The sequence below is a fragment of the Lutjanus erythropterus genome, chromosome 23 (genome assembly GCF_056507025.1).
Source record: "Lutjanus erythropterus isolate fLutEry1 chromosome 23, fLutEry1.hap2, whole genome shotgun sequence".
Classification (NCBI taxonomy): domain Eukaryota; kingdom Metazoa; phylum Chordata; class Actinopteri; order Lutjaniformes; family Lutjanidae; genus Lutjanus; species Lutjanus erythropterus.
The window spans coordinates 19,088,868-19,113,947 of NC_139339.1; the positions used below are offsets into that span (position 1 = coordinate 19,088,868).

A 25,080-nucleotide genomic window follows, 5' to 3' on the forward strand; every position below is an offset into this window, starting at 1 on the left:
AGCAGGTTAGCTAGCTTAGCCAGAAGACTGGAAACAGGCTCTTGGCTTGGCTCTTCTGTCTAAGTATGGGTTAAACAAATATGTACCCAAGATGTAATGTGTGAACTGTTGAGCTCTAGAGGTTCTGGTAGGCTAATTTTGTCAGCTAGGCAAGCTGTGTCCCCCTGCTTTCAGTCCAGCTAACGTTAAGCATGCTAGCTCTAGCTTCATATTTAACTACATCAAACAGTTTGTCTGGAGTTCTAACAAATAAATGTAAAACACTAAAATGTCCTGTTTTTAAACATTCACCACCAAATTGTCCTGGTTTTCACCACAATTTAAATAGTAATATTATAGACATTAAATGTTCTGTCCCACTCATCAGACTACCCAATATAAGAATGAACAATGCACCACATGTCTGAATTCAACATGGATTTGTCTATACATGTAAGAAATAAGATGCAACATGATAGCTGTTTATAGGTGCTGGTAGACTAATTTGGATGTCTTTATGCCAGACTGCCAGCTGTAACAACTTTTTTTCAGTAAAGCTAAGCTAACTGGTTGTTGGCTATAGCCTCTCAACAGCCAGCCTGGCTCCTCTCCTTTAGTGCGGATTAAAGAAACAAGATATAATGTGTTAATCGTTGAGCGTTGGACATGCTGGTAGGCTAATTTTGCTATTTTTGGACAGACTAACTTTTTTGTAGTTTTTAGTCATGCTAACTCCAGCTGCTGGCTGTAGCTTCAACTTTAACGGACTGAAGTGGGTTTGAATGCATATGTCTGCATTAAAATATTAAGATTGAGCGGGAATAGTATAGGCTTAAAAGTTAAGATGCTGTCATATCAATCTTATCTCTAGGATTATGCTAATGTGTATTTACAGGTTAGATCATAAACACATTGTTAACTGTGAGCTATAACATGTTAGCAAACACTTTCCTCTATGGGGATTATCAAAACATAAAGCAATGCCTGAAATCTTTGATCATAAATACCATCTATAGATAAGATGATTCACAGAGCAGGAAATATTTTCAACATAGCCAGATCAAAGAGATCTTTAAGATAATTTCACTTAGTTTATGATATATGTCAGAGCTTTTCTTCCATAAGAGAAAATATGTTTCAGTGCAGCTCTGAGAGCAGTGAGAGAAAGCTTTTAGAGATCCTCTAGTTGCCATAACAAATAAATAGCAACCACAGCAACTTTGTGTGCATGCTAGTGTGTGTTCACCAAGCAGCCACTTCTGCTAGCTGCCTCCTGGATACTATCTGATGGAGTGATACAGCTTCAAGAGTGAGACAGAGTCAACATTCATAAAATGGGAGTAAATTTCAAGGACAGAAACTATGTGTCACAAAAGTTATGTTAACTCTCAAGTGTTTACTGCTAATAAATTTGACTTTTCCAGAGAGGTCATTGGTTTGAAAAACACTCTAACACGCCTTTTTCTCTCTGTCCCTCCAAGATTAACAAGCATATGGGAGGCAGAAAGGAGTCGGAGGATGAGTCATACTTATCAACATTACAAACACATCCTGCAGGAAAGAGGAGAGACTCTGAAGTTCACACAGCAAAAGTAATTTTCTTTGATTTGCTTGACTTTCATTGTGGTGTGACCTCTGATGGTCAGTTTTTCTTTTTAATGATTTTAAGTTGGAAATGTGTGTGTGCGTGTGTGTGTGTGTGTGTGTGTGTGTGTGTGTGTGTGTGTGTGTGTGTGTGTGTTTGTGTGTGTGTGTGTGTGTGTGTGTGTGTGGTTGTTTCTGGGTGGCAGGGTCATTCTTTATCTTATTCATTCTTATTTTTCATTCATGTCACTCTGCATTTCTGCATTTCTGACTTTTCATCGTTGCTCCTTTGATGTGTGGTCAAATTGCAGACCACATCAGATAAGGAACATTCGTAGACTGACTGAGGTGGGGCCGGCAAAAGAAAAGACAGGCAGTGAATGGACATTTCAACACAAGTCAATGTGGAATTGTCTGCAATTAAATACTGTATGTATTGTGAAAAAAAAGTAACAAAACTAAGTAATGAATCCTGGAGCTTATTGTAAATTCAATAATGGCCTACTTTAAAGGTAAGTCATTATTCTGTCATTTTTCTTTCTTACCCAGATCCTAGTATTGTAAATTCTAAACTCTGCTCTGATCTTAGTAACCTACATGACTGGTTGAATGCTAACCATTTAACTATCAATGTCAAGAAAACGTAATGTATGTATCTATACATTAAATCTATATATGAAATCTATATTCACCTCAGACCCAATTCACTTTGCTAGTCATAAGCTATCCACTACAGAAACCTATAAATATCTTCTAATGCCTTGACCTTTCAGAACTACACAAATAATCAGGCTATGAAATTTTATCATTGGATTCAAAACAATAACACATCTCCAACACTCACTGATCTAGTTTCAAGACACAACATAAGACAGGAACGCATCACTAGATCAGTCTCCCAAGCACTTATCCCAGTACCAGCTTACAAAAATAGCTGTGGTCTGAGATCGTTTTTTCACACATATACCCAACTCTGGAATGAGATACCATATTATATTAGAAAAATAACCTCTGTTATACTTTTCAAACAGACATATAAACACTATCTGATGGAAGGATACACTTGCAACAACTAACTTAACCCATAACATGTGCAGACTTCACTAAATTTATTTAATAAAAATGAGTGGTATTATCTCAAAACTGGTATTTTAATGGGTTAAATTCTGATGATGAATGAATGTTTGGCTGTTATGATCAAGACTGAAGTTGGTTAAAACTTCAGAGAGAATGTATTTAGTGCCTTATATTCAGCTGCCATCACTACTGATGGAATGTAAGGACCTGTTTTGTCCTGTCTGGGGCCCCGTCATGGCCCCCGTCAGCCCCTCCACCTCTGCACACGGCGGTGCCGGTCAGTCTTGAGAATGAGGGGCCCTCCGTCAGTGACCGCTAAGTGGCCGTTTCATAAAGATAAGTGCCATTCAGAAAAGAAAGAGCTCGTGATCGATTCAAAGAGTTGCTTATGGCAGAGACTGTCAACACCTGGATATAAGGAGAGTGTGTGGATGTGTACGTACAGTAACCTGTGAGTGAACTCTGCTGTAGAGCTGCTGCTGCAGAGTCAGAATGAAAAGATAAAACGCCTTTGATGTAGCAGAATCAAACATAACAAAAATAAGTATTTTGCGTAATCCGACATATTTTATTTTAATCTTAGCTAACTTTCCAGCTCATGATCACTTAAAATAAGGCATTGTCCACTTGCTGCCTTTTTGTTAAATGCTGCATGCATCTACAGAACATACTTTTTTTTCATTTTAGAGACCTTCTAAAGTAAACATTAGCGTAATGTCCAAGAAAAAGACAGTCCCTCCAGGAAGTTGCAATCGCAGCAATTAACGCAAATTCAATCAACCCTGTGAATTCTGCACAAAATTGCAATTTTATCCAATTGGTACAACTTTTCTGCAAATTTGACCAATCATTGTAGCTTCTGAAAATGATACAATGTTTGTCATTGTTATTGACATTTATCAATGTTCTGTGCAAATACTTTGCTTGTTGGTGGAATACCCACCAGGTGCACTTCTTCATTTGCAAATAACACATATTTTATTAGAGTTTTTGTAATAATAATTTCCTAATCCTGTAATCTTTTTTGGTAAATTTACTTCAAATACCCTGAGCATTTTACTAAAGAAAATTGCAACGTGCTGCTATTTTCACTTGTGCCTGCAATTTCATTGCAAAAAAAAAAAAAAAAGGCTAAAAACATCACAATATGCATTGCAATTTTTAGAAAACTTGCAGTTTTAGACAACAATCCCCAATAAAGCCCGCAAAATCCTGGAGGGACTGAAAAGATTTTACTTTATACATTTTTTGGGGTTTCTAAAACTCATAGATTTAAGTTTATCTAAAGAAGAAAAGTAAATTGTCTAAACAAAAGAGTAGTAGTTGATAAAACGTTTTCAAAACTAAAGAGTTTGACTTTGGCTCAGAACTCAAAAAAGTTTTCTCAAGTTTTTTATTTTGACAGTACATGTACAGCGATGATAAATGCAAATGAAGATGGTCAAAAAAATAAAACAAAAATCCCAAAGAAAATAAATGAATAAATAAAATAAATTAAAACAATTTCTTGTCAAAGCCACAGGGAGCCAGTGCTGCGTGCTGCTCCAGAGCCACTGGTTGCAGACTACATGGTTAGGTTTAATAGTGTATTTATGTTTGTGTCAAATGCCCTTTGAAATATAAAGTTGTTCTCCCCAAAACCTGTTGACTTAATTCTCTCTAACAGACCCTTTGTTTTCACTAACTTCTGGAGCTTTTAGCCACATCTCATGGCCTTCATCAGTTATTGATTTCATATTTAAGACACATAACAACAACTGAGCCTTCTCCTCTGAACACTGAGCTGACAAATGGATGAAAAAAATACCATAATAATCTTTTAGAGAGTGTTAGAGCAGCATGCATTTAAACATTGTACTACAGCATTAATGGAGTCATAGAGTTCATCTGGCAGGTCAGGACTCCACATCTGGACTGATTTGTCTTGGTTTGACATCATGATGGTGGAGTATATAAAATGGGATACAACTTTATCACCCAAACCTCACCTGTGGGAACATAAAACACTCAGCAGCAGTTTATCCTCATGTAGACACTGAGAGAAAATACACATTTTGATGCCTTTACTTTTCCTGATCTTGTATTAAACTCACTTTTGTTTCTCACATATGGGTAAAATAATGTTGAACCTCAGAGGAGAGGGTGAGCCTGATTACTAAAGAGGGAAATACTGAATCAGTTAATCAACAGAACAGTGACGTTTGCCCTGCAGAAATGTGCAGTATGTTCTGCCACATTGTGCAATGCCTTAAAACTTTTTACCACCTCTGACACGAGAGGAGTGGGACTGGATTCAAGTAGAAATCTCTGACAGAAGCTTGTTGGTGTTTCTGTATCATGCTGCCCTCTAGCTGCGACAGAAGCACTGTGCTGTGTGTTATAGACGGAAATATGGACAGCGTGGAGGAAAAGATAATGAGTCATGTGAACTGAGGGTCAGAGAGGGGACAACGTTCACTTTCATTACCTGAATAATGTCTGGTTTTGACACCAAGGTGTGTTTATTTGCACAGGATTCAGGATCATTTAAAGATAAGAAGTTACAGTAACAACAGGAGAGAGAGAAAAAAAGTTATATATTGATTTTGTAACAGGAGAGACTCAGTCCAAAGTATCACAGACTGAAGGCAACAAACTTTATTCAGTGATTGAAAATGTTGGGACGCAGTGTAAAACAAATAAAACAGAATGTGATCATTTAATAATCCTTTCTGGTACATTGGGACATTTCAAAGGTAAATGGGTTCAGTTTTTATTTACGTGTTACACAGTGGACCAGCTATATTGGAATCAGGGTTGTACGTCAGTGTCAGTGTTAATGTATCACTTCACCAAATAGCTATTTTTCCATTCTATAGGATTATTCTTTTTATAAAGTCATAAAAAAGTTGTTAAAATATGAGCAAGCAAGTTGAATTTTTCTTACAGTCCCACATAGATCTACATTATACTTGGAGTCCCACTCAAACAAAAGTTCCTTGTAATTTTGCATACAAAATACAAAAAATATGTCTAGTGGGCAATGAATCACATGGAGGTAAAAAACAAACAAACATGGGCAGTAGAATAAGTGGACAGAGCCTGAGTAACGTCATCCATTGGTTTGTGGTCGACCATTTTGGAGCCTTGAGTGTGGCATTATGGGGGTTACCATCTTTTTTTTTTTTGCAACCAGACCACGCAAAGTATGGATGAGAGAGAAGTGCTGGTGGGTGATGCCCTACAACTTGGGCGGTGCTTGGTTTTGGCTCACGGTCACTAAAATATGTTTCTGAAAACATTTCAAGTGAAAAATAGGCAACATAGTAACAGAGTATTGATCCATGTTTGACACTCTGAGTTTCATCATCCCTGTGTGCTGCACAGGATGAAGTCACTAATAATGACTTTTCAATCACACAGTAGCCCCGCCTTAAAGCATACACTGCTTCATTGTCTATTTTACTATAAATGGGAGCATGACTTACTAAATCAACATCATGTTGTATTGAAGAAGACTTTAAACTAGCAACTGAGACTATAGGCTCATTAGAAAACTGTTTACTGAGGTCAAAAATCAAATGAGAAGCAGGGTGATTTTCCCATAAGACTCCATACATAGGGCTTCTTTTTGAAACCACTTTTCTGACCCTAACCATGTCATTCACAGAGCCCGTTTCACCACATTTGCAACATGCAGCCTCTGACTTCCTCTCATGTAAATTTTAAATAATGAATTATATGATGACCCTGATGATGTTATGATTTATTTGCCTGTGGCACCCTAAGTTCATGAGTGAAGCTTTAGTAAAAGATATTTTTAAATATTAAAAAGAAATTCTGCAAATCAGTTTCCTATAATAAAAATCAGGGATTGTAAAACTGCTATTAAACACCATGTGTGCATATAAAACTCAGTGGCTTCAGACCAGTGTGTTGGACCACATGCATCACTGCTGCTGCTCCTCTCAGTCGTCTGGTCTGCACATGACGCTGTAAAAACATAAAGTAAAGCGAACATTTCCAAGTATGACATGATGAAACTGGAATGTAAAACCTGCAGTGACGAGTTCATAAGGTCCTGTTAAACCAATATAATATTAATGATATTAATTAATTTCACTTCAACTCAGTCAGGGTGGCTTACAGCTACAGAGGTCCTGATTGGATTTGATATAATCTGACAAGACAGGTCACACACTTGTTCTAGGTCGTCTCACACACACACACACACATACGAGCTTTAAACCTTCTTTGGATTCACCACCAGCTCATATTCTCATAATGTAGTGACACTCTGTTGGTTCCTTTTCATTTTGGACAACTTTTCTGCCTTTTGAATGTGAACAAGGAAGTGATGAAGTTGTCCATTGCTGTGGTGAATTGGTGCAGAATGAAGACCTGTCCGTCTCATCGATGCCTGGTAGGAATCCCTTATTGAAAATAAATCATAGTATAGCAAGATGCATGGTGGGTATTTAAGTAATTTACCCCAGAAAATTGTATCTGTTCTGCTGTGTCTGACATGCAGTGGTGGAGGAAGCATTCAGATCTTTTAGTTGAGTAAAAGCACTAATACTGCACTGTAAAATACACAGTTACAAGTACGTCCTGCACTGAAAATGTTACTCGAGTAAAAGTATGTCAGTATAATTAGGATCATGTGTTTAAAGTATTGAAAGTAAAAGTACTACATGAAGAAAAACTGCCTCTGTGAGTGTTATACTATTACATATTATATCAGTCAATGACTCAGTCATTTATGTAAAAGCAGCATTTAGTTGTTTTAGCTGGTTGAGGTGGAGCAAATTTTCCATGATTCATCACCATGACCCAGAGGCCAAAGTGACACCTTCACAACGCTCTATTTTGTCCAACCAACAGACCAATCTTCAAAATTATTTGAAAATAAAATAAAATTATTAAGATTATTAACATATGAGAGGTTCACACCAGATAATCCTGTTGTTGCTGACTGAGTCGCAGGTACAGTCTCTGAGTCTGAAGTCACTCAAAGTCAAAACAGTATTAATTTGCTCAAATCAAATATCTTATATATATCCAGTTTATGTTTAAGCCTTGCTTGTCTCTAACTGTCTCTATCACAGCACTGCAAACATGTCGTGGGTTCAGAAAAGCAATTATCTAAAAGTTCCTTTGACTCTTCCTCTGGGTTTCTCCCACAATCCATATTTTGAATCCGGTGAGCATTTTATACATTTGAGTAATAGCTCGAAGCTCAAAGCTCGAAGAGGTCAAATTATCCAGTATTTCACAGAAATACCAACAGTTACAGAAAAGTCTGAACATTTAATGAACCGCTGGCCTAAACTAATTGTGTCAAGTTGAACTGATACAATAAAATTTAATATCTTCTTGTATATGTGTTGTTGTTCCAGGGAAGCAGCACCTCCAGACCATCTTCCTCCAGCTTTTTGTGAGCTCTGGAGGTGTTGAGCCTTGAGATGTCATCAAAGCTCCGTGCCTTCATCGTCTTACCTCAAAAATGGAAGCAGACACCAGGCAAAGCTCCAGATGTCGACCCATCATTCTCTCGTCCTCCTCTGGTCAGACATTTCACTCTATCGCAACCTTCACGCCACTCCACTCCTCCTCTTTCACCCATCTCACCCAGCCTCCTGAGGTTCCTCCTGGTCCTCCTAGGCGCCCTGTGTTTACTGCCCTGCCCAGTACAGGCAGGCTGGTTTCGTGTCGGGGTGGTGGGACCCTGGGGGTGCGACCCTCTCTTTGCAAAGGCCCTTCCCAGTGTGGCGGCACAGCTCGCCATCAACCGCATCAACAGGGACCCGTCACTGTCTTACGCTGCAACGTTCGACTATGTTGTGCTGCAGGTATAACGCTGATCTTATCAGCCTAAAAATGTTGTTTATTAAAACTCTCAGTCTGCATCATATGTGCCAATTTGCATAAATCATTTCATAGACGTAGCTTAACATTTGTGTGCAGCACTTCTATGTTAGCTAAGAAGCTAACGTAGACTGACTGTAACTGCACACTTGACCATTTCACACAAATTCTATACGTATATATTCTTAAGCAATATATACATATATATGTCATTATTATTTCTGCCTCTTTTGACTCTGAACAGTGTTGAGAGATGTACAATAATCATATTTGTTCCATAATTTTAACACCTGTACGATATATGATCAATAATTCCAAAAAATAATGAATATATGATAATTTTGACATTTTGAGAGTAACCAGTCACATCAGCACCGCGAGTGTAAACCCTCATGATGTTAACAAAAGTAAACAACATTTACTTTGTGACTGCAGAAAAAAACACAGCTCCCATGACAATATAGAGGGTGCTTGCGTCATCGGTGCTTGGTTTTGTCCGCATCAGTAAAACCCACCAGACCCTCTCGTCTCATGTAGTGTCTTTCTAAAAGCTCCTACACCATTCAGTCCTCTCTGGCCTGATGTTGTTACAGTCTAGCCTCTTCTGTTGACCTGTGACAGCTGCTAAGAAACAGAAATATTGAAAACATAAGCCCATGGACATAAAAGGAATTAGGAAGCTACAGTTTTCAGTCATGGGAAAAGAGATCACACTGATTACCCATGAGTCAAGACTACAGTATACAAGTGAACCATTTTAGAAGGAAACATGAAGAAAATGTGCCCTCTTAAGTTTTATATGTCTCAGGACAAGACCAGGGTTTGACTAAAAACAGTATAAATAACTGGAGATTGGTGAAACATTTATGCACATTAATAGTTAGAATTTTCAACCTTTTCTATAGGTGCTTCAAGATTATTTCTCAAACCAACTTGTCTGAGCATGGCGTAGTTCCAGGGTTGCTGGCTGGTTCATTGATTCATTTATGGATTGACTGGCTGATTGGTTGATATCCATCTTTAGGAGCCATGTGAGACATCAAGAGCACTGGAGGCGTTCATGGGCTTCCACACCAAGGCCTCAGGGTACCTCGGACCAGCCAACCCTGGATATTGTGATGCTGCTTCAATGCTTAGCAAAGGCTGGAACAAAGTAGGTGATGTTTCTGTGAGAAGGATAATTTAGAGGCTTTTAGAAATGTCATGAAGTAATTGTCCCTAATGTGACGAGTCCATTTCCTCCTCTACTCTCCTACTCCAGGCATTGTTTCCTTGGGGTTGTGTTGGGTATGAACTGGACGATGTTCGGAGTCACCCAACCTTTGCCCGCTCCATGCCAAGACCCACTTGGGTCCTGCTCAGCATCATAAACTACTTCAGGTGGGCCTACATCGGCATCATCTCTTCCTCAGAGGACATCTGGGTGGATACAGCCACTAAGGTTTGAATTTCTCATATTCTGCAGAAAACAGTAAACAATCTATTAGTGTCTAGTTATGTAACAGAGGAACTCAACACCAAGAATACCTATTTTGTCACATAGTCAAGAAAACGGGAACACAACCAAATACAGACTTGAGACAAGAATAGGTGGAGTTCAAAAGTGGAATGAAAACTCAAAATACAAAAACCTACAGACCAGGCAAAAAGGGAACATAAAGACAAACAAATCCAGAAAGGCCTCAAAGGATGAAGACAACTTGGTCACACACAAGACTAATTACAGTAGTGACATGGAGGATAACAAGACACAGTTATAACTCAGTGATCAAAAACGACAGAAAAACACAAAGGCAGGAAGTAAAGCAAGAGGGAAGGCAAGAACTACAAACAAGACACAACCATATTAAAACCCAACCACCATTTCAGTCTGGTCAGTGTGTTTGTTGTTTCTGTCCTGTCCAGTTAGCTGATTCCTTGAGGAGCCATGGTCTGCCAGTCAGGCTTGTCAGTTTTATGGAGAACACACCTCACGGCATAAGACGAACTCTGTCTAAAGTCCGCAAGATGAAAGAATTACGACGTGAGTCCAGTTTATTTCTGCCGATCAGAATCTCAAAAAAGACCTTGATGTAGACTGCATTTCTTCTTCTTTAATATTTACTTCATGCTTTATCCTAGTTGTGATCCTCTGCATGCACTCGGCGCTGATCGGCGGCGAACCCCAGAAGCTGCTCTTGGAGACGGCCTACGATATGCAGATGATCGATGGCTCCCTCATCTTTGTGCCCTACGACACGCTTCTCTACAGTCTGCCCTATCGCAATGTGACCTACCCGGCTCTGAAGAACAACAGCAAACTGCTGCGGGCCTACGACTCCGTGCTGACCGTCACCATCGACTCACCCCAGATGTCGTTCTACGAGGCCTACACGGAGGCCATGGAGACAAGAGAGGTGGCGAGGACGCTGAAGCCACAGCAGGTGATGAATGGAAGTATAAAGTTTAGAGAGGAGGTACTCTTGAGTGAAGCAGTCTGACCTGAAATCTGTCTGTGTCCTGCAGGTGTCTCCTCTCTTCGGCACCATCTACAGCTCCATCCTCTTCATGGCTCATGCGGTGCATCGTCTTCGGCAATCTAGGGAGTGGATGTCCGGAGGAAACCTGGCAAGACACACTCGCAACCTGGACTTCCAGGTACAAAGTGGATCAACAGTTATCTGCACATGAATGCAGAATGGTGACAAAATTTTGGCATCAGAAGCGTTCTGATTTCTGTTTCCCTCTCTGGTTTTCTGTAAACGGTCTGGAATGCATTGGCCAAAGTTGTCTTGACCTAAAACACCTATTAAAGTATAAATGTATGTGTATTGTGGGGAGAAATGTTAAGCTTGTGTCAGAAAACTAATTGCTTTCACTTCATTTTCAAACTGCTTTAACAAAGTTGCTAATTGGACTGAAAACAATAACCATGAAGTCCTGACTCAGATATCCCTGAAGCACCAAACCATCAGTTGTTGGCTGCAGAGGCTAAATGTTTGTCAGATGATAACTAATGGTTTCCTAGATTGATCATGTCTTTTTTATGTTTACTTAACCAGAATTAATATTTACAATAGCACCCAGAGTAAGACACACAGATTATAAAAGGCACGTCACCAATCGAGATGTGTTTTGTTGTTTACATCCCTGTACCTCCAACATGGCTTCACACCTTGGTTACTGACCAAAGCGTGACAAAGGTGCAGTAAATCGCCGGTGTTCCCATGTTAGAACAGAACACTGCAGTTATTATATCTTATTTACACTGCAGGGCTTCAGCCACCCCATCAAAACCAACAGCTCTGGAGAAGCCCTGCTGGACTACATCATACTGGACACAGACGGACTCTTCTGGGAGCTGAAGCCAACATACAGGTACATGAGGACTGTGTTTTGTGGGCTTTTTTAAAATAACACAATTGGAACAATTCTGAGTTATAAAAGAATAGCAATTAGCAATACTGAAAGCTACTACAAGGACATTTTAACTGGTAATGAAATGGGCTCATTTTATTACTGATGCCTCTGTATGACCTACATAAATTAAGGAGACCATCTGCGGGCAGATTGGTTATTTGTGTAGCTGTTCTTAATAGCTGCCACCTGGTCTGAGTCTCCTTGAAATCAGATGAAACCAGCCCGTGTTTACATTTTCCCCGGCCAAAGTTATAGTGAGTCTTATGTCAGCCAGTTAAAAAGAAGCAGGAAATTTTTCTTTAGATAATTTTATTTTTCCATAGGGGGCTCCAAAATCAACAAACATGAAAGTTACTGGGAGTAGCTTTAAATCTTTCATGGATCAGTCAGTGAGACCAGTTTGGTCGTTGTTGTAGTTTTAGTTTCATTATACTCTAAGGCGTGTCTACACCCATACTTTTAAGAATGGCAGTAGAGTGCTGCAGCAATGAGTGTGAAAAGCTGAAAATGAGTTAGCATATTTGCAATTCTGGCTCCCTTGTCTTGAAGTCGATGTTTTTTTTGAATGGGTTTTTGGTTGCATGCCTGAAATAAGGTCTGTGGTTAACACAAGCTTTGCTTTTGCTTTAACGATTGCACTGACGCTTCAAAAATCATTCAAAATCCAATGGAAGAAAACAAGTCCCATCCTGGCTTCCTGGTTTGCCTTCAAAAACGCATCTTCCCTGCAGCACTCTGTGTCATTTTAGGTACTACTGTTACATTAATAACTTGATTAAACTGATTAATGACAGGATCGACATGGAGGTTGGTATGGTGCGTTTCCTGGGTCGAGACATCCACTTCCCCCGCGGTTATGGACCCAAGAGAGACTCCTCCTGCTGGTTTACTCCTGGAGTCATCTGCTCAGGAGGTGAGGGACACAAAAATAATCTGTATGCTGTACCTCTGTGTGTGCTGGATGTTACAAATAAACATATGTATGCATGTGCACTGCCAAAAAACTGTTTTGTTTATGTCACTGTTTGTTTATAAATGGCTAATTAATGCATTTTTAATCCAAATATGTTCTGTACAGTACTGTGCACAGCTATTCAGCCGTACCAACATGCACCATCTGCTTTCACAAACTTTTTTAACTGTAAAATAGGCCCAGGAATCTAAAGTCCTTTGAAATGCTAATGAATGAATTTAAGATTAAAATGCCTTATCTTTGTTTCTTTAAAAAATGACATGTTTTTCATCAAAAATTTTTCTTGTTCTGTTTCAGGGGTGGATTTGTACTCGACCCTTAGCATGTTCCTCGGAGCGACGGCTGCCTCTGTTTTTGCAGCTGTGTCAATTTACTGCATCAGGTACAGTGTCAGCAGCGGGTCACGCTGGCCTGGTCTGGAGGGTCTAGAATAATTATAAATGAATTACAGTTGAAATAAAAATTAATTACATCCATGTAAAACAGTTTTTAAGAACCCATATTTGCTTGTAGATTAAAATTTGTCTTACTATAAATCCCTAATAAATCTGTTCTCTCTTACTCATAAATTGCAAGATTAATTCATAATATTCTCACGTCTCTTGGTGCCTAGGCAACGCGTCAATCAGATTCTACTGGTTAAGGGTCCAAACAAGATCTTGCTGACTCTGGATGACGTCACATTCATAAACCCATCGCTCAGCAACAAGGTCAGCCCCTATCCAATTGACTCTGACATCTTGTTGGAGTCATACTTGTAGTCTTTATAGAAGTAAAACGAGGAAGTATCAAGTTTAGTTAAATAACAGTTCTTAGACTGGGTTGCCCTACAGATATAAACTAAAATTAAATAGACTTTAATCAGTGTGGAGATGCTTGCTAGCTAGTTTTAAAGTTTAGTGCAACATGATTCAAACTTAAGGCATAATTTCTTCAGGGTTAAAAATAAATGGTTGGCTTACTGGGTGGTTAAGACATTTCTTGAACATGAAAAATAGTATTAAACTGAACATCTGCCTCACATCCTGAACTTAACACCATACAGAAGCTGAGTCTGGATGGCAGCAGAGCCAGCGGCATGAGGAGCGTGTCTGAATGCAGCGTCGCGTCGCCAGTCTCCACCCAATCACCGGCCACCTACGAGAACTCCAACGTCGTCATTTACGAGGTGAGACAGTCAGTTTAACATGTGCAGTAGAATAACTCTTGCCAGCCGTTTTTAAATGTATTGAAATTTATTCCTTTCTGGCTGCCGTAAGAACACACTTAACTGATGACTTGGAGCTTTTGTGAGGTTTCGTCAGGTGCTGGGTGCAAAATTTCTCACAGCTTGCCAAAGTAATTTCATAAAATCAGTAACTACCATATGAAAACACAAACTTAATAGTTTGGGGACATTTTGTCAACATTGTTTGGTGTTTTCTCTCTGTCAGGGTGACTGGGCGTGGCTGAAAAGACTTCCTGACGGGTTCTTTAGCAACATCAACCCCAAAACCAGCCATGTGTTTGAACTGGTATGTGACATTTTTGTCTGCCAAGTTGGAAAATAAATTTAAATACATTTGAGCACAAGTCTGGAATAGCAGAGCTAATAAACACATTTTTTGACTACAGATGAAGGACATGCGTCATGAGAACGTCAACCCTTTCCTGGGCTTCTTCCATGATTGTGGTGTGTTCGCCATCGTGACCGAGTTCTGCTCCAGAGGAAGTTTGGAGGACCTGCTGCTGAATGATGATGTCAAACTGGACTGGATGTTCAAGTCGTCTCTGCTACTGGATTTAATTAAGGTAAATATGTAGGAAATGCAGAACAGGAGCAGGTAAGAGACGTCGTGTTGGTAGTGACAGGAAAGGGTTGCTCACGTAGACATAAAATATAACCTTCCCTCCTTCAGCAGCTGCACTCAGATCCTTTACTCAAGTAAAAGTACTCTTACCACTCAGTAAAATTACCAGCGCCTTCTCGTACCTAAACAACAGAATAGATTGCCTATGACTCCCAAAGCAATGTATATGACCATATGTGGTTTGTTGGTTCTCAGGGTATGAAGTACCTCCACCACCGTGGCGTGTCCCACACTCGTCTGAAGTCTCGCAACTGTGTGGTGGACGGACGTTTTGTCCTGAAGGTCACGGACTACGGCTACAATGAGGTTCTAGAGGCCCAGAGGTTCCCCTACATTGAGCCATCTGCAGATGGTGAGAGAACAATTCGTGAACCGAGGTCGCGTTCTGTTTGTCCTGGCGCAGAACATTCGTACAGTACCTAATGGTGTTCTGTGCGTTTCAGAGCTGCTGTGGACGGCTCCAGAGATCCTGAGGGTCTTTGGGCAGGCGGGGCTTCACGGGACGCTGCCCGGAGACGTGTACAGCTTTGCTATCGTCATGCAGGAGGTGGTGATCAGAGGGCCGCCGTACTGCATGTTGGACCTTTCTGCCCCGGGTGAGATAAATACAAATACTTGTATCAGTACAGTACAGACCCCAGATATTCTTTTTGAAGCTGAGGCTGAAACTAAGCACATTTCTTCACTTTATATGTAAATAAACTACCACATCCGACTGGCCACTCAGTCATGACATCTTATTAAGAGAGTCTGGGGATATTCCAGTTATCAGTTCAGTAACGAAACCAGTTGTTTCTCTGTGTTTTAGAGATAATCGAGAAGCTGTGTAAGCCTCCTCCTCTGTGTCGCCCGGTGGTCAGTGCAGACTACGCTCCGTTAGAGTGCATCCAGCTGATGAAGCAGTGCTGGAACGAGCAGCCGGAGAAGAGACCGACCTTTGACGAGATCTTTGACCAGGTAGGCTGGTTTTTGGGTGTCATTTTAATTCCCAATATTTATTAAGTATAAAAACAGCTGAAAACGACCAGGTGTGTGTATCAGGTAAATGCTGCAAAATGGCATGTTTTAAGGTAATAATTTAGGGTAAACCACAATTTAACTGGATTTAAAAACATATCTTTGTGGTTGCACCCAGCAGTAATCTTTTGAACTTCTTGTAATGTCTCCACTGTACTTCCTGTCCTTTGTTCCTTCCTCTGCTCTCAGTTTAAGAACATCAACAAGGGGAAGAAGACCAACATCATCGACTCCATGCTGAGGATGCTGGAGCAGTACTCGTCTAACCTGGAGGAGCTGATCAGGGAGCGAACGGAGGAGCTGGAGATCGAGAAACAGAAGACGGAGAAGCTGCTGACGCAGATGTTGCCGCCGTGAGACAAACTCCGACAAAACACACCCACACATCTACGCGTGCAGATTAACACTTGTATACACGCAAAGATTAACTCCATGCAGACATATATCAGTGACTAATTATGATATTAGCTGGATAAGCATTAGAAGAGTGTCTGCTTTCCATTGCTTCCACTGCAGATTAGTTTGTTTATTTTGTGGATATATATTAATTAAAAATACACTCAAACACCAGAAAAATCTCTCTGTCAAGGAGCCCCAGTGTTTTCAGTATTAAATCAATAAATATGAAATAAATAATCACATGAATAGGGATGTAACAACCCCAAAAACTCAAGTAACGATAATACCACGATAAAAAGGCAATGATACGATAATTATTGCAACATTAAAAAAGAAAAATTAGTTAGAAAATGCCCTTTATTAAATAATAAATCTGATGTGTACAGCATTTTTTGGTCAAATAATTTGTTTTTTGTTTTAACTTAAAGTGCATATGCTTTCCCTAGTTTGTAAAATAAAATAAAATAAAATAAAATAACAGCATCTTTAACTAAAGCATGCGCAAAAAACTGCCATTTGTCTTTGTTATGCATGTTTGAATTATTTATGTACAGTTCAAAACAAACCCAATGTAGCAGTCATTGTCATTTTATACAGTAAAGTAAATATAATAAAATAATTAATCATATACTGTAATATCACCATAGATACTGAAACAGTCTACAGTTTATCACAATGTCCGATATGTTGCTACATCCCTACACAAATTATATAAATGAAACAGTTAATTGTAAAATAGCTTAACTTTGATTTCTTTTATATTTCATGGTAGAAATAAATTTAAGATGCATTTTTCCCAGTAACATTTTCATTTGTTATTATTATATGTTATATTTGTTCTCGGTCCATTTATACATTTTACACATTTTATTCATATAAGTATTTATTCTATCATGTCTTTTTTATTTATATAAAATTATATACACTTTGGGGTCCATATTTGGCAACCTAACCAATACCTTAACTTAATAATCTGTGTTCTCATAAAATGTGCAATTTATGTATTTTTCCTATCTCAAAATAAATTTGTTTTCATAGAAAAAAAAATGTTATTATTTTAACAGGTAATGAAGGTTTCTATGAACTTTATCAAACCTTTCCTGTAAGTAAAAACAATAAATAAAACAAGTTGTTGAAGTAGTTTTTGCAGTTTGCATGTGTGTTTTCATGTATCAAGGTAAGTTTCTTTGTATGTGTACGGTCAGAAGGAACAGAAATAAAATAAAATAGATGAAATAAAACAAGCTAAAAATGAGGAAAAACAGAGTAGACAAAAGAAACAAGGATTAGCACAGTTATAATGAATATAAATAAATATTCTCAAATTTAATTAAATGAAATGCAGCTGCAGGTTTGAGTTTGTCCTGGATATATTTTAAATAGACACACTGCTGCCTCACTGTGTTTACTTTGTGAACATTGCGAGTTATCTCCATCTCCGTGATCACCTGCAGACTTCACACATCTCAGACTTGTGTTTTCTCGTCTCCTCAGGTCTGTGGCCGAGGCGTTGAAAGTGGGCGGCACGGTCGAACCAGAGTATTTTGACCATGTGTCGCTTTACTTCAGTGACATTGTCGGCTTCACCACCATCTCAGCCCACAGTGAACCCATCGAGGTGGTCGACCTGCTCAACGACCTCTACACAGTCTTTGACGCCATCATCGGAAACCACGACGTCTACAAGGTGCTGCTGTGTTTTCATCTCGGCCTTTTATTTGTTTCTGCTGATAGAAATGTTGCAGGATCATCAATCTCATTAGATCTCATTGTTCTTCATTTTATTACATTCTACCCCAGGTGGAGACTATCGGTGATGCTTACATGGTGGCATCAGGTGTTCCTGTTCCTAACGGCAACCGCCATGCTGCAGAGATAGCTAACATGGCTCTGGACATCCTGAGCGCCGTAGGAACCTTCAAAATGAGACACATGCCTGACGTTCCTGTCAGGATACGTATAGGACTGCACACAGGTGAGGCACAAATAGCATTACAGATCAGCGTCAGGCTGCTTTGATAAACCAGCTACCAGGGGTAAAATAAGTATTCAGATCCTTTACTTAAATGTGAATTATTCATTTGCAGCATTTATTTTGCATTAAAGTAAAAGAGTCTCTTACATGTTGTTTTCAATCTGTCTTCCCTCTGTCATCTCTTTAATAAAATGTCCCACAAAAACAGATTTATTAGTCCTTATCCTTTCTGAAAACTAACCCAAAACCTAGATCCTAGCTATAACACAGCCAATATATGTGTGTGTGTGTGTGTGTTTGACTGCTGTAGGTCCATGTGTAGCAGGTGTGGTCGGTCTCACGATGCCTCGTTACTGTCTGTTTGGAGACACAGTGAACACCGCCTCTCGCATGGAGTCCGGCGGACTGCGTAAGTTTACACACCTACAAAGAACAGGACTGTTTCCGGCTGAGAAAACCAGATGTATGTTTGGTGGCTGAACGGTTCTTCATTACATTAATGAATGCATGAAAATCATATAAACATTCTAGTGAAAATGGTTAGATCCATTAAATTAATCATATATTATTTTTGTAAATGATTAATTGTGTCAGCCATTTCCCAAGTAAAAATAAACTTGCTGGTCTCAGTTCTTAAATTTCTTTCATTTCACAGTTATACATGAGAATATTTGGGGGATTTACAATTCAGAATAAAGCAGTAACTTTTGTGTTTTTCCACTTCTTTTTTCACTACTTTATATCTTCACTTTATAGGCAAAGCAATTAATCGATTAATTAATAAAATATTCAACAGATTGATCAAGTCTTTCCAATTACTTTTCATATCTCCCTCTGCTCTGAAACCATACAAAGGACATGTTTGCTTAGCAGAAACTTTTCAATTATTGCGTGCACTTGTTGCCATGGAAATTTTGGGTCAGTTTTTGCGGGTAATTTCAACTGAAGTTCAAATATATGAAATGGTAATTATCATCTACTTGCATTAAAACAGCAGTTGCAAATATTTACCATGAAATTTGGGGGTGATTTACAGTCAAATTCAGAGAAATTTCAAATGTGTTACTCAGTAATTAACACCCACTACATGAAAATGGCACTTGCTAATTATCACATAATTAACCATTACAGTTGGGAGTAAAATTACGGGACCTGTAAATTGAAGTGTTACCAGCACAGGTTGTTGTCTTGTTAATTTTACAATAACCGGGTCAATTCTGATGGGCAGGTTTTTGATCACAGTGATACACTGAAAATGGGCAGCGTTATGATGGTTTCTCCACTGATGTACTCGTAATTCTTTCTTGGTCTAACATCATTTTTGGGGGTTTGTTGCAGCCTACAGGATCCACGTCCATCAGAGTACAGTGAAGGTCCTGCGGGACCTGAATCTTGGCTACAAGCTCGAGTTGAGAGGCAGAACAGAAGTCAAGGTACGACCCTTTATCAGACAATCGTGATTTCTACATGTGGATGAAGCACAGCCTGTCACTGTCTGTGTCTTCCTGCCATTTTGTCTCTGTCTCTTTCTCAGGGGAAAGGAATAGAGGAAACATACTGGCTTGTAGGGAGGGATGGATTCACCAAACCTCTGCCGGTTCCTCCAGAAGTCAAGTCCGGGTAGGAACAGCTGACCTTTCTCCTCTTGTCTTTTTATTCTGTGCTTGCTCCCCTCATACCTCCACTTTTTTCCCACCTAGAACTATTTAAGTCCTGAGTCTTGCATCGGTCATCTTAAGTCACATTTCCACCTTCCACAGAGACTACAAACCTTTACCTTTACTGTAGGAATCAAGGTCTAAATTAAGTTCCAGGGAGATTATTTTACCCTCCCTAAAAGTTGTGTGGTACAGGAACTTGGAATTGGTCTTCCAGCACTGACTATTTCTGATTGGTTGAGTATATGCGGTAATTTATTTCAGATTCTCAGAAAGAATCCAAATAAGTGTATTTCCCAAAAAGTTATATTAAAATAATTGTAAGTCTTAGTTCAAAACCAACAATGGTGGTTCTTAAAGAGGTTATCACAGAGGAGTGGAGAGGATTCTTCATCAAAAGAAAAAATTAGACTGAAGGCTTTTCTGGATCTTGTTTTCTGGAAAATCTTTCCACTCTTCTCCCAACACGCTTCAGATCTCCTACTACGTCGTTCGTTGATCTGATTGGTTGAAGGTAGCCTGGTATAGATGGCGATAGACAGATGGTTCATCCAATACCTGCCAAGTATTTTTTTTGAAAGTACCTGCCCTTTTCCAAACCATTTCCAAGGAGGGCTTCTCAGATTCAGGTTATATCACTGAGTTACGGTGACTTAAACAAACAAAAAAGCGATTCTGCCAGCGATCATGTGTTGTCAGGATGCCATCAGGACAGATGCAGAACTGTAGACCTCTACAATAAATCCACCCAAGTAGTGAACACATCGCTCAGCTGATTCAGGACTAGCATTTGTGTGCGTTTGTGTGTGGTTTTGTGTGTGTGTTCACGCTGTTCACTTCGTCCCAACAGGCAAATGGCCCATGGGCTGCAGATGGCCGAGATAGCCCAATACAAGAAACGGAAAGCCGAGAAACAACAACAGGAACAACTTGCAAAGAAGAAAAACTGAGGTAATGTTATGCATTCAAAAAAATGTATAACATTACTGTTGGTTGGCAACGTGACTCGTCCTTTGGCAAACATAGTTAGGGGCCTTGTTAGCATGAACTGTCTCAAGGTGTCACTGCAGTTTGTCTGCATTTAGTTGGATCTTGAACATGACCAAGAACAAAAAGCAGCCACTCAAATGTAGCTTTTCATGCTCTATTCAAGATACAAGTGAATGCAAATAAGAGACAGCAACATCCAGAGGCAGTTCAGATGAGGGATTTGGGAATTTTGTCCATAAAATAAAATAAAACAAACTTAGTTGGTCACAGACAAAACTCAGTTCTTCTACTTTACAAGTTATTAAATGTATTTATGAGAATCGTAACCTTGATTTATCATCGGAGAAAAAGTTTCAGGTCGTCTACAGATCAGCAGCGCTGGATTCTGTGACATTCCTTGAAAAAGAGTTTTATTCTAGTTTAAGGAATAATTTGACATGGGGAAATAAGTTCATTAGTTTTCTTTCCGAGAGTTAGATGAGAAGATGGATGCCATTCTTATACCTCTGCATTGAATACAGAGCCAGGAGGTAATTAGCTTAGCATAGCATAATGGGTGGAAGCAGAGGGAAACTTTAGCCTGGCTTCAAGTTCTTTTGCTGATCCTGGCTGCTGTTTGCCACCAAATAGTTAGTTGTCAATCAGGGTTAGGGTTAGCTGGTTCTCCTTGCTCTCAGATTTAATACTAATGTTAATTTTGTCTGGTTGGTTTGGAGAGAGCAATGTTTGGCTTATACAACAGCTGTCTGACATAATGCAATGAAAAAAAAATCCAAATATAGTGTACACTTGAACTGGTATTGATTGTTTTAGGTAAACCTTTTTTAAGTGGCTAAAGAACATTTTGCTGACGACCCTGTCCACAGCAGTTCATTGCTTAGTATCCGGGCTGGTACCCCGCACGACTTGTCCAAACTGAGGGTGTGCTAACTACTGTAGGTAATACATTGACGGTAAATACCTCACATTTAATAATCTGAAGTATCCCTTTAATGGTCTTGATTTTTAGATCTAACTCTCGGCAAGAAAGCAATTAAGCTTTTTCCCCAAAATGTTTGAAAGTTTTATGGTAGAAACTTTCCTTTCCTGTCTTTCGTAAATGTTTTTTCCCTCTGTCCCCCCGCCCTCCTCTCTCCTCCTCTTAGCAGCCGCATCAGCATCGCAACGGGCGAGTCGAAGGACGTAAAGCTGGCGTTTCACAAGGCGGTGAAGAAGATCGCTCACGTCCGCGTCATGTCTCAGCTACAAGGGCCAGAGGAGGACAGCAACGTCATGATGTTGCACCACTGACTGACCTGTAATTTACAGCCCTGTCTGGACTGGACTGGACCTCCATGTTGGATTTTCACTGCTCGGCCTGGCTGTCAGTGCTGAGACTGACCACACAAAACTATGACATTCAAACGCCAGGAAAATATTTTCTTGCTAGCGATCACCCACTGAGCGAAGTTTCCAGGAGGAGACGGATGCTAGTGAAAGTGTTAGTTCAGATTATAACTGTGTGTGTGTGTGTGTTTGTGTGTGTGTATTAACAGCTTGAGTTGACAAGATGAAGTCTTGTGTGGAACTATGTATAGAGGCCGAGAAGTAGTGACTCAGCAAAGCAGGGATCTACAGACATTGCCTGTCAGCAGCAGAGGAGTGCAGCTAATCTTCCTCCTTCATTTCTTCCTCTTTCACTTCCATGTTTCTCTGTCTGAAGGGAGGAGAGTGAAAGAGTGAGGAAACATGGCTCTTGGCTTCATGTTGCCAAGTTGCTGATACTGAAAAAATACAAATATATTCCCAGAAATACTGGCTACTGTTTGGGCAATTAATATTTTGTGGCATTTTTGCCTTTATTTTGATAGTGAACATAAGAGAGGTGACAGGAAATTGACCCTAAACCCTAAACCTAACTCAACCTAACTCTGTTTGTTTTGACTGAATGAGACTCCCAAACCCAGAGACATTGACTTAATTAACATAAAAGACTAAAGCTTTGCTCAAGCAGACAGCAAAGTCTTAACCTTGATTGTTTGTGCAAATTTGTTTGTGTTTGTTGGCCCTAGACATTCAATGGACCAGCTGTACAGATGTCAACTGTAAGCTAGCAAGCAGCGATTGCAACTAGCTGGCTAATTTACATCAATTGTTAGCTAGCTAGTTACATATTATAACTGATGTTAGCAAAATGCTAGCTAACTAGCTATAGCAATTGTTAGCTAGTTAGTTGCATATGATAGCTAATTTTAGCAAAATGCCAGCTAACTAACAAGGTAATCTACATCAATTGTTATATAGCTAATTAGCTAACTGACCAAGGTTTCATTGGTACGAACTGTTGGAGCACAGGGGAAAAAGGGCATATTTGTTGCTTTTATCAGACTGATATCATGCAGTCTGAACACGGCAAAGACAACCTGCAAAAATTCACTGAGATCTAAGAGGCATTTTTACTTCAAAGAAAAATGTATGAATGAAATATCAAAGTTGTTGCAGATCGGGGTTATGCCAGTGGCCTGGGGATTGTAAGGCCATGAACTACTACGTCTCTGGTTCACCTCCACCTGAGGACACTTCCTGTCATACCTCTGCTGCCAGCGTTGTAAATCCAGAATGATATCTCATAATCAACACTGGTTTCCAAGAGATTTTTCCTGTAACAGACCAAAGGTAAACCAGTGACTCTGGTTTTAGTTTCTTTCTCACAACCAAATCTCAGTTCCAGTTGGATGGTAGTTGGATGTTTTGTTTTTATCCTATAGCACAAAGGAAATTATTTATTTCTGTGTTTTTTACTGTGTCATCACAAACACTTGATTACACTGATGTTATATCAGTTCTAGTTCAGGAAAGTTTATGTTTATATTTGACTTTATTGTTACATTTTGTGCTTATAGGTTGAAATTATACTGTAAGAAATTATTAGATTGTAATTTAGATTTTCCTGTCAACAGCAGAATTGAGTCCACTATTTTTGTAACCAAACCTGCCCAACAAACACTACAATAAATTTGTTGGTGCTCCAAGATGTGTGTGTGTATGTGTGTGTGTGTGTGTGTGTGTGCATGTGTGTGTGAGACATTAAGGTTGCCAAGTGAGAGGCCATTCCTGAAACAGGTCCACAGCGCCTCCTGGTGATGCAACATAAAATTAACTACAGTTTGTTGACAGATGGCATCCTGGAAGCTCTGGAGGATAATCCCTGATGATCCTCCTCTATGTGTGTGTGTGTGTGTGTGTGTGTGTGCGCGCGCGCGTGGTGGTCTATTTAAAATCCATAAACTCACAGGCAGCTTACTGTACTCTTTTAACTGAATATACTTACAGTATATGTTTAAACTGACTCCAACTCACACACAGTGGTAGAAGAAGAAGTGCTCCAATCTTTTATTCAGTATAAAAGTAACAGTGAAGAAATACTATGTTAAAAGTAAAAGTCCAATGGGGCTATATAGCTCAACACGTCATAACAGTTGTTCATTTCGTGATGAAAGCACCACATTGAGCAGGTGTTGACCCACCATCACAAACTGTATTTCACCCAGATGGGCGTGAAGCTGTGAGATGTTTATATATTTTGTATAATTCATTAAAAAATCAAAGGCAACTTGTTCCAGGGAGAACAAGACCACAATATGTTCTTCATGTTCTAGGTAACTTTAGCAAAAAGGTTTAAGATTACAAAACTTCTAACAAAATAGGCTTTAAATATAAATGAAGAAGTTTACTTGGGGGTTATTCCACAAAGAAGCAAACTATTTTTGGGGCTCGAAAACTCAAAACCAGCATTAAATTATAGAATAAAAAAGTGCACAGAGCATTGATAAATTTCAGTGATAAAGCTTGTGTTTCTTTCAGTACCTGTGACAAAATAAAATTAATTTTAAAAAAATGTAACATAAAAAGTAAATAAAACATTGAGTCGGCTCATTAAAATGTGTGATGTTTGTGTGGGGGACTGCTATGACTGGTGGAGCCCACAGGAAGCTACAATGATTGGCCAAATTTGTGGAAAAGTTGCAGTGATTGGACAAAATGGCAAGTTTATGCAAAATTCACAGGGATTGGTTGAATTTGCATGAATTGTTGTGACTGCCACATCACAATGCAAAATGCAAAATCATCTCAATGTGACTAAATCCTCCATATTTCCTTTAATATTACTGAGGACATGACCTAATTGTGCTCCATGTAAGCTTCAATGCTGTCTGATTATGTGTAATATCAACTGGTGTGTACATAAACAAACATTAACAATTTATTAATCACTGGTTTAACTGGTTGGTTATATGTGTGAAAACATGTTTGGGCTCTTGACCCTCAGTGGCATCAACAAGAAACATCTTC

The 25,080-nt window shown here is 39.3% G+C and overlaps 1 protein-coding gene across 1 annotated transcript; it reads left to right on the forward strand.

Moving 5' to 3' along the window:
- The first annotated feature begins 1,458 nt into the window (after positions 1-1,458).
- Positions 1,459-22,611, forward strand: gc2 (guanylyl cyclase 2). The gene is made up of 24 exons (XM_084711903.1): positions 1,459-1,571; positions 8,019-8,471; positions 9,512-9,640; positions 9,749-9,928; positions 10,393-10,510; positions 10,609-10,910; positions 10,993-11,124; positions 11,741-11,844; positions 12,681-12,799; positions 13,157-13,241; positions 13,473-13,569; positions 13,905-14,027; positions 14,293-14,373; positions 14,474-14,650; positions 14,905-15,061; positions 15,153-15,305; positions 15,518-15,666; positions 15,916-16,079; positions 17,620-17,812; positions 17,926-18,100; positions 18,411-18,509; positions 19,439-19,533; positions 19,635-19,720; positions 21,894-22,611. Exons 2-24 carry the CDS (start codon positions 8,085-8,087, stop codon positions 22,036-22,038), a joined length of 3,450 nt encoding a protein of 1,149 aa, XP_084568029.1. The 5' UTR covers positions 1,459-1,571; positions 8,019-8,084; the 3' UTR covers positions 22,039-22,611.
- The last annotated feature ends 2,469 nt before the right edge of the window (positions 22,612-25,080 follow it).

What these genes read in the sequence shown, in the direction of transcription:
- gc2 (XM_084711903.1), top strand. Translation starts at nt 8,085, where the DNA reads ATGTCATCAAAGCTCCGTGCCTTCATCGTCTTACCTCAAAAATGGAAG. An exon ending in TTAGCAAAGGCTGGAACAAA is followed by an intron (nt 9,641 to 9,748) that starts GTAGGTGATGTT and finishes CTCCTACTCCAG; the next exon opens with GCATTGTTTCCTTGGGGTTG. An exon ending in ACGTATAGGACTGCACACAG is followed by an intron (nt 18,101 to 18,410) that starts GTGAGGCACAAA and finishes TGACTGCTGTAG; the next exon opens with GTCCATGTGTAGCAGGTGTG.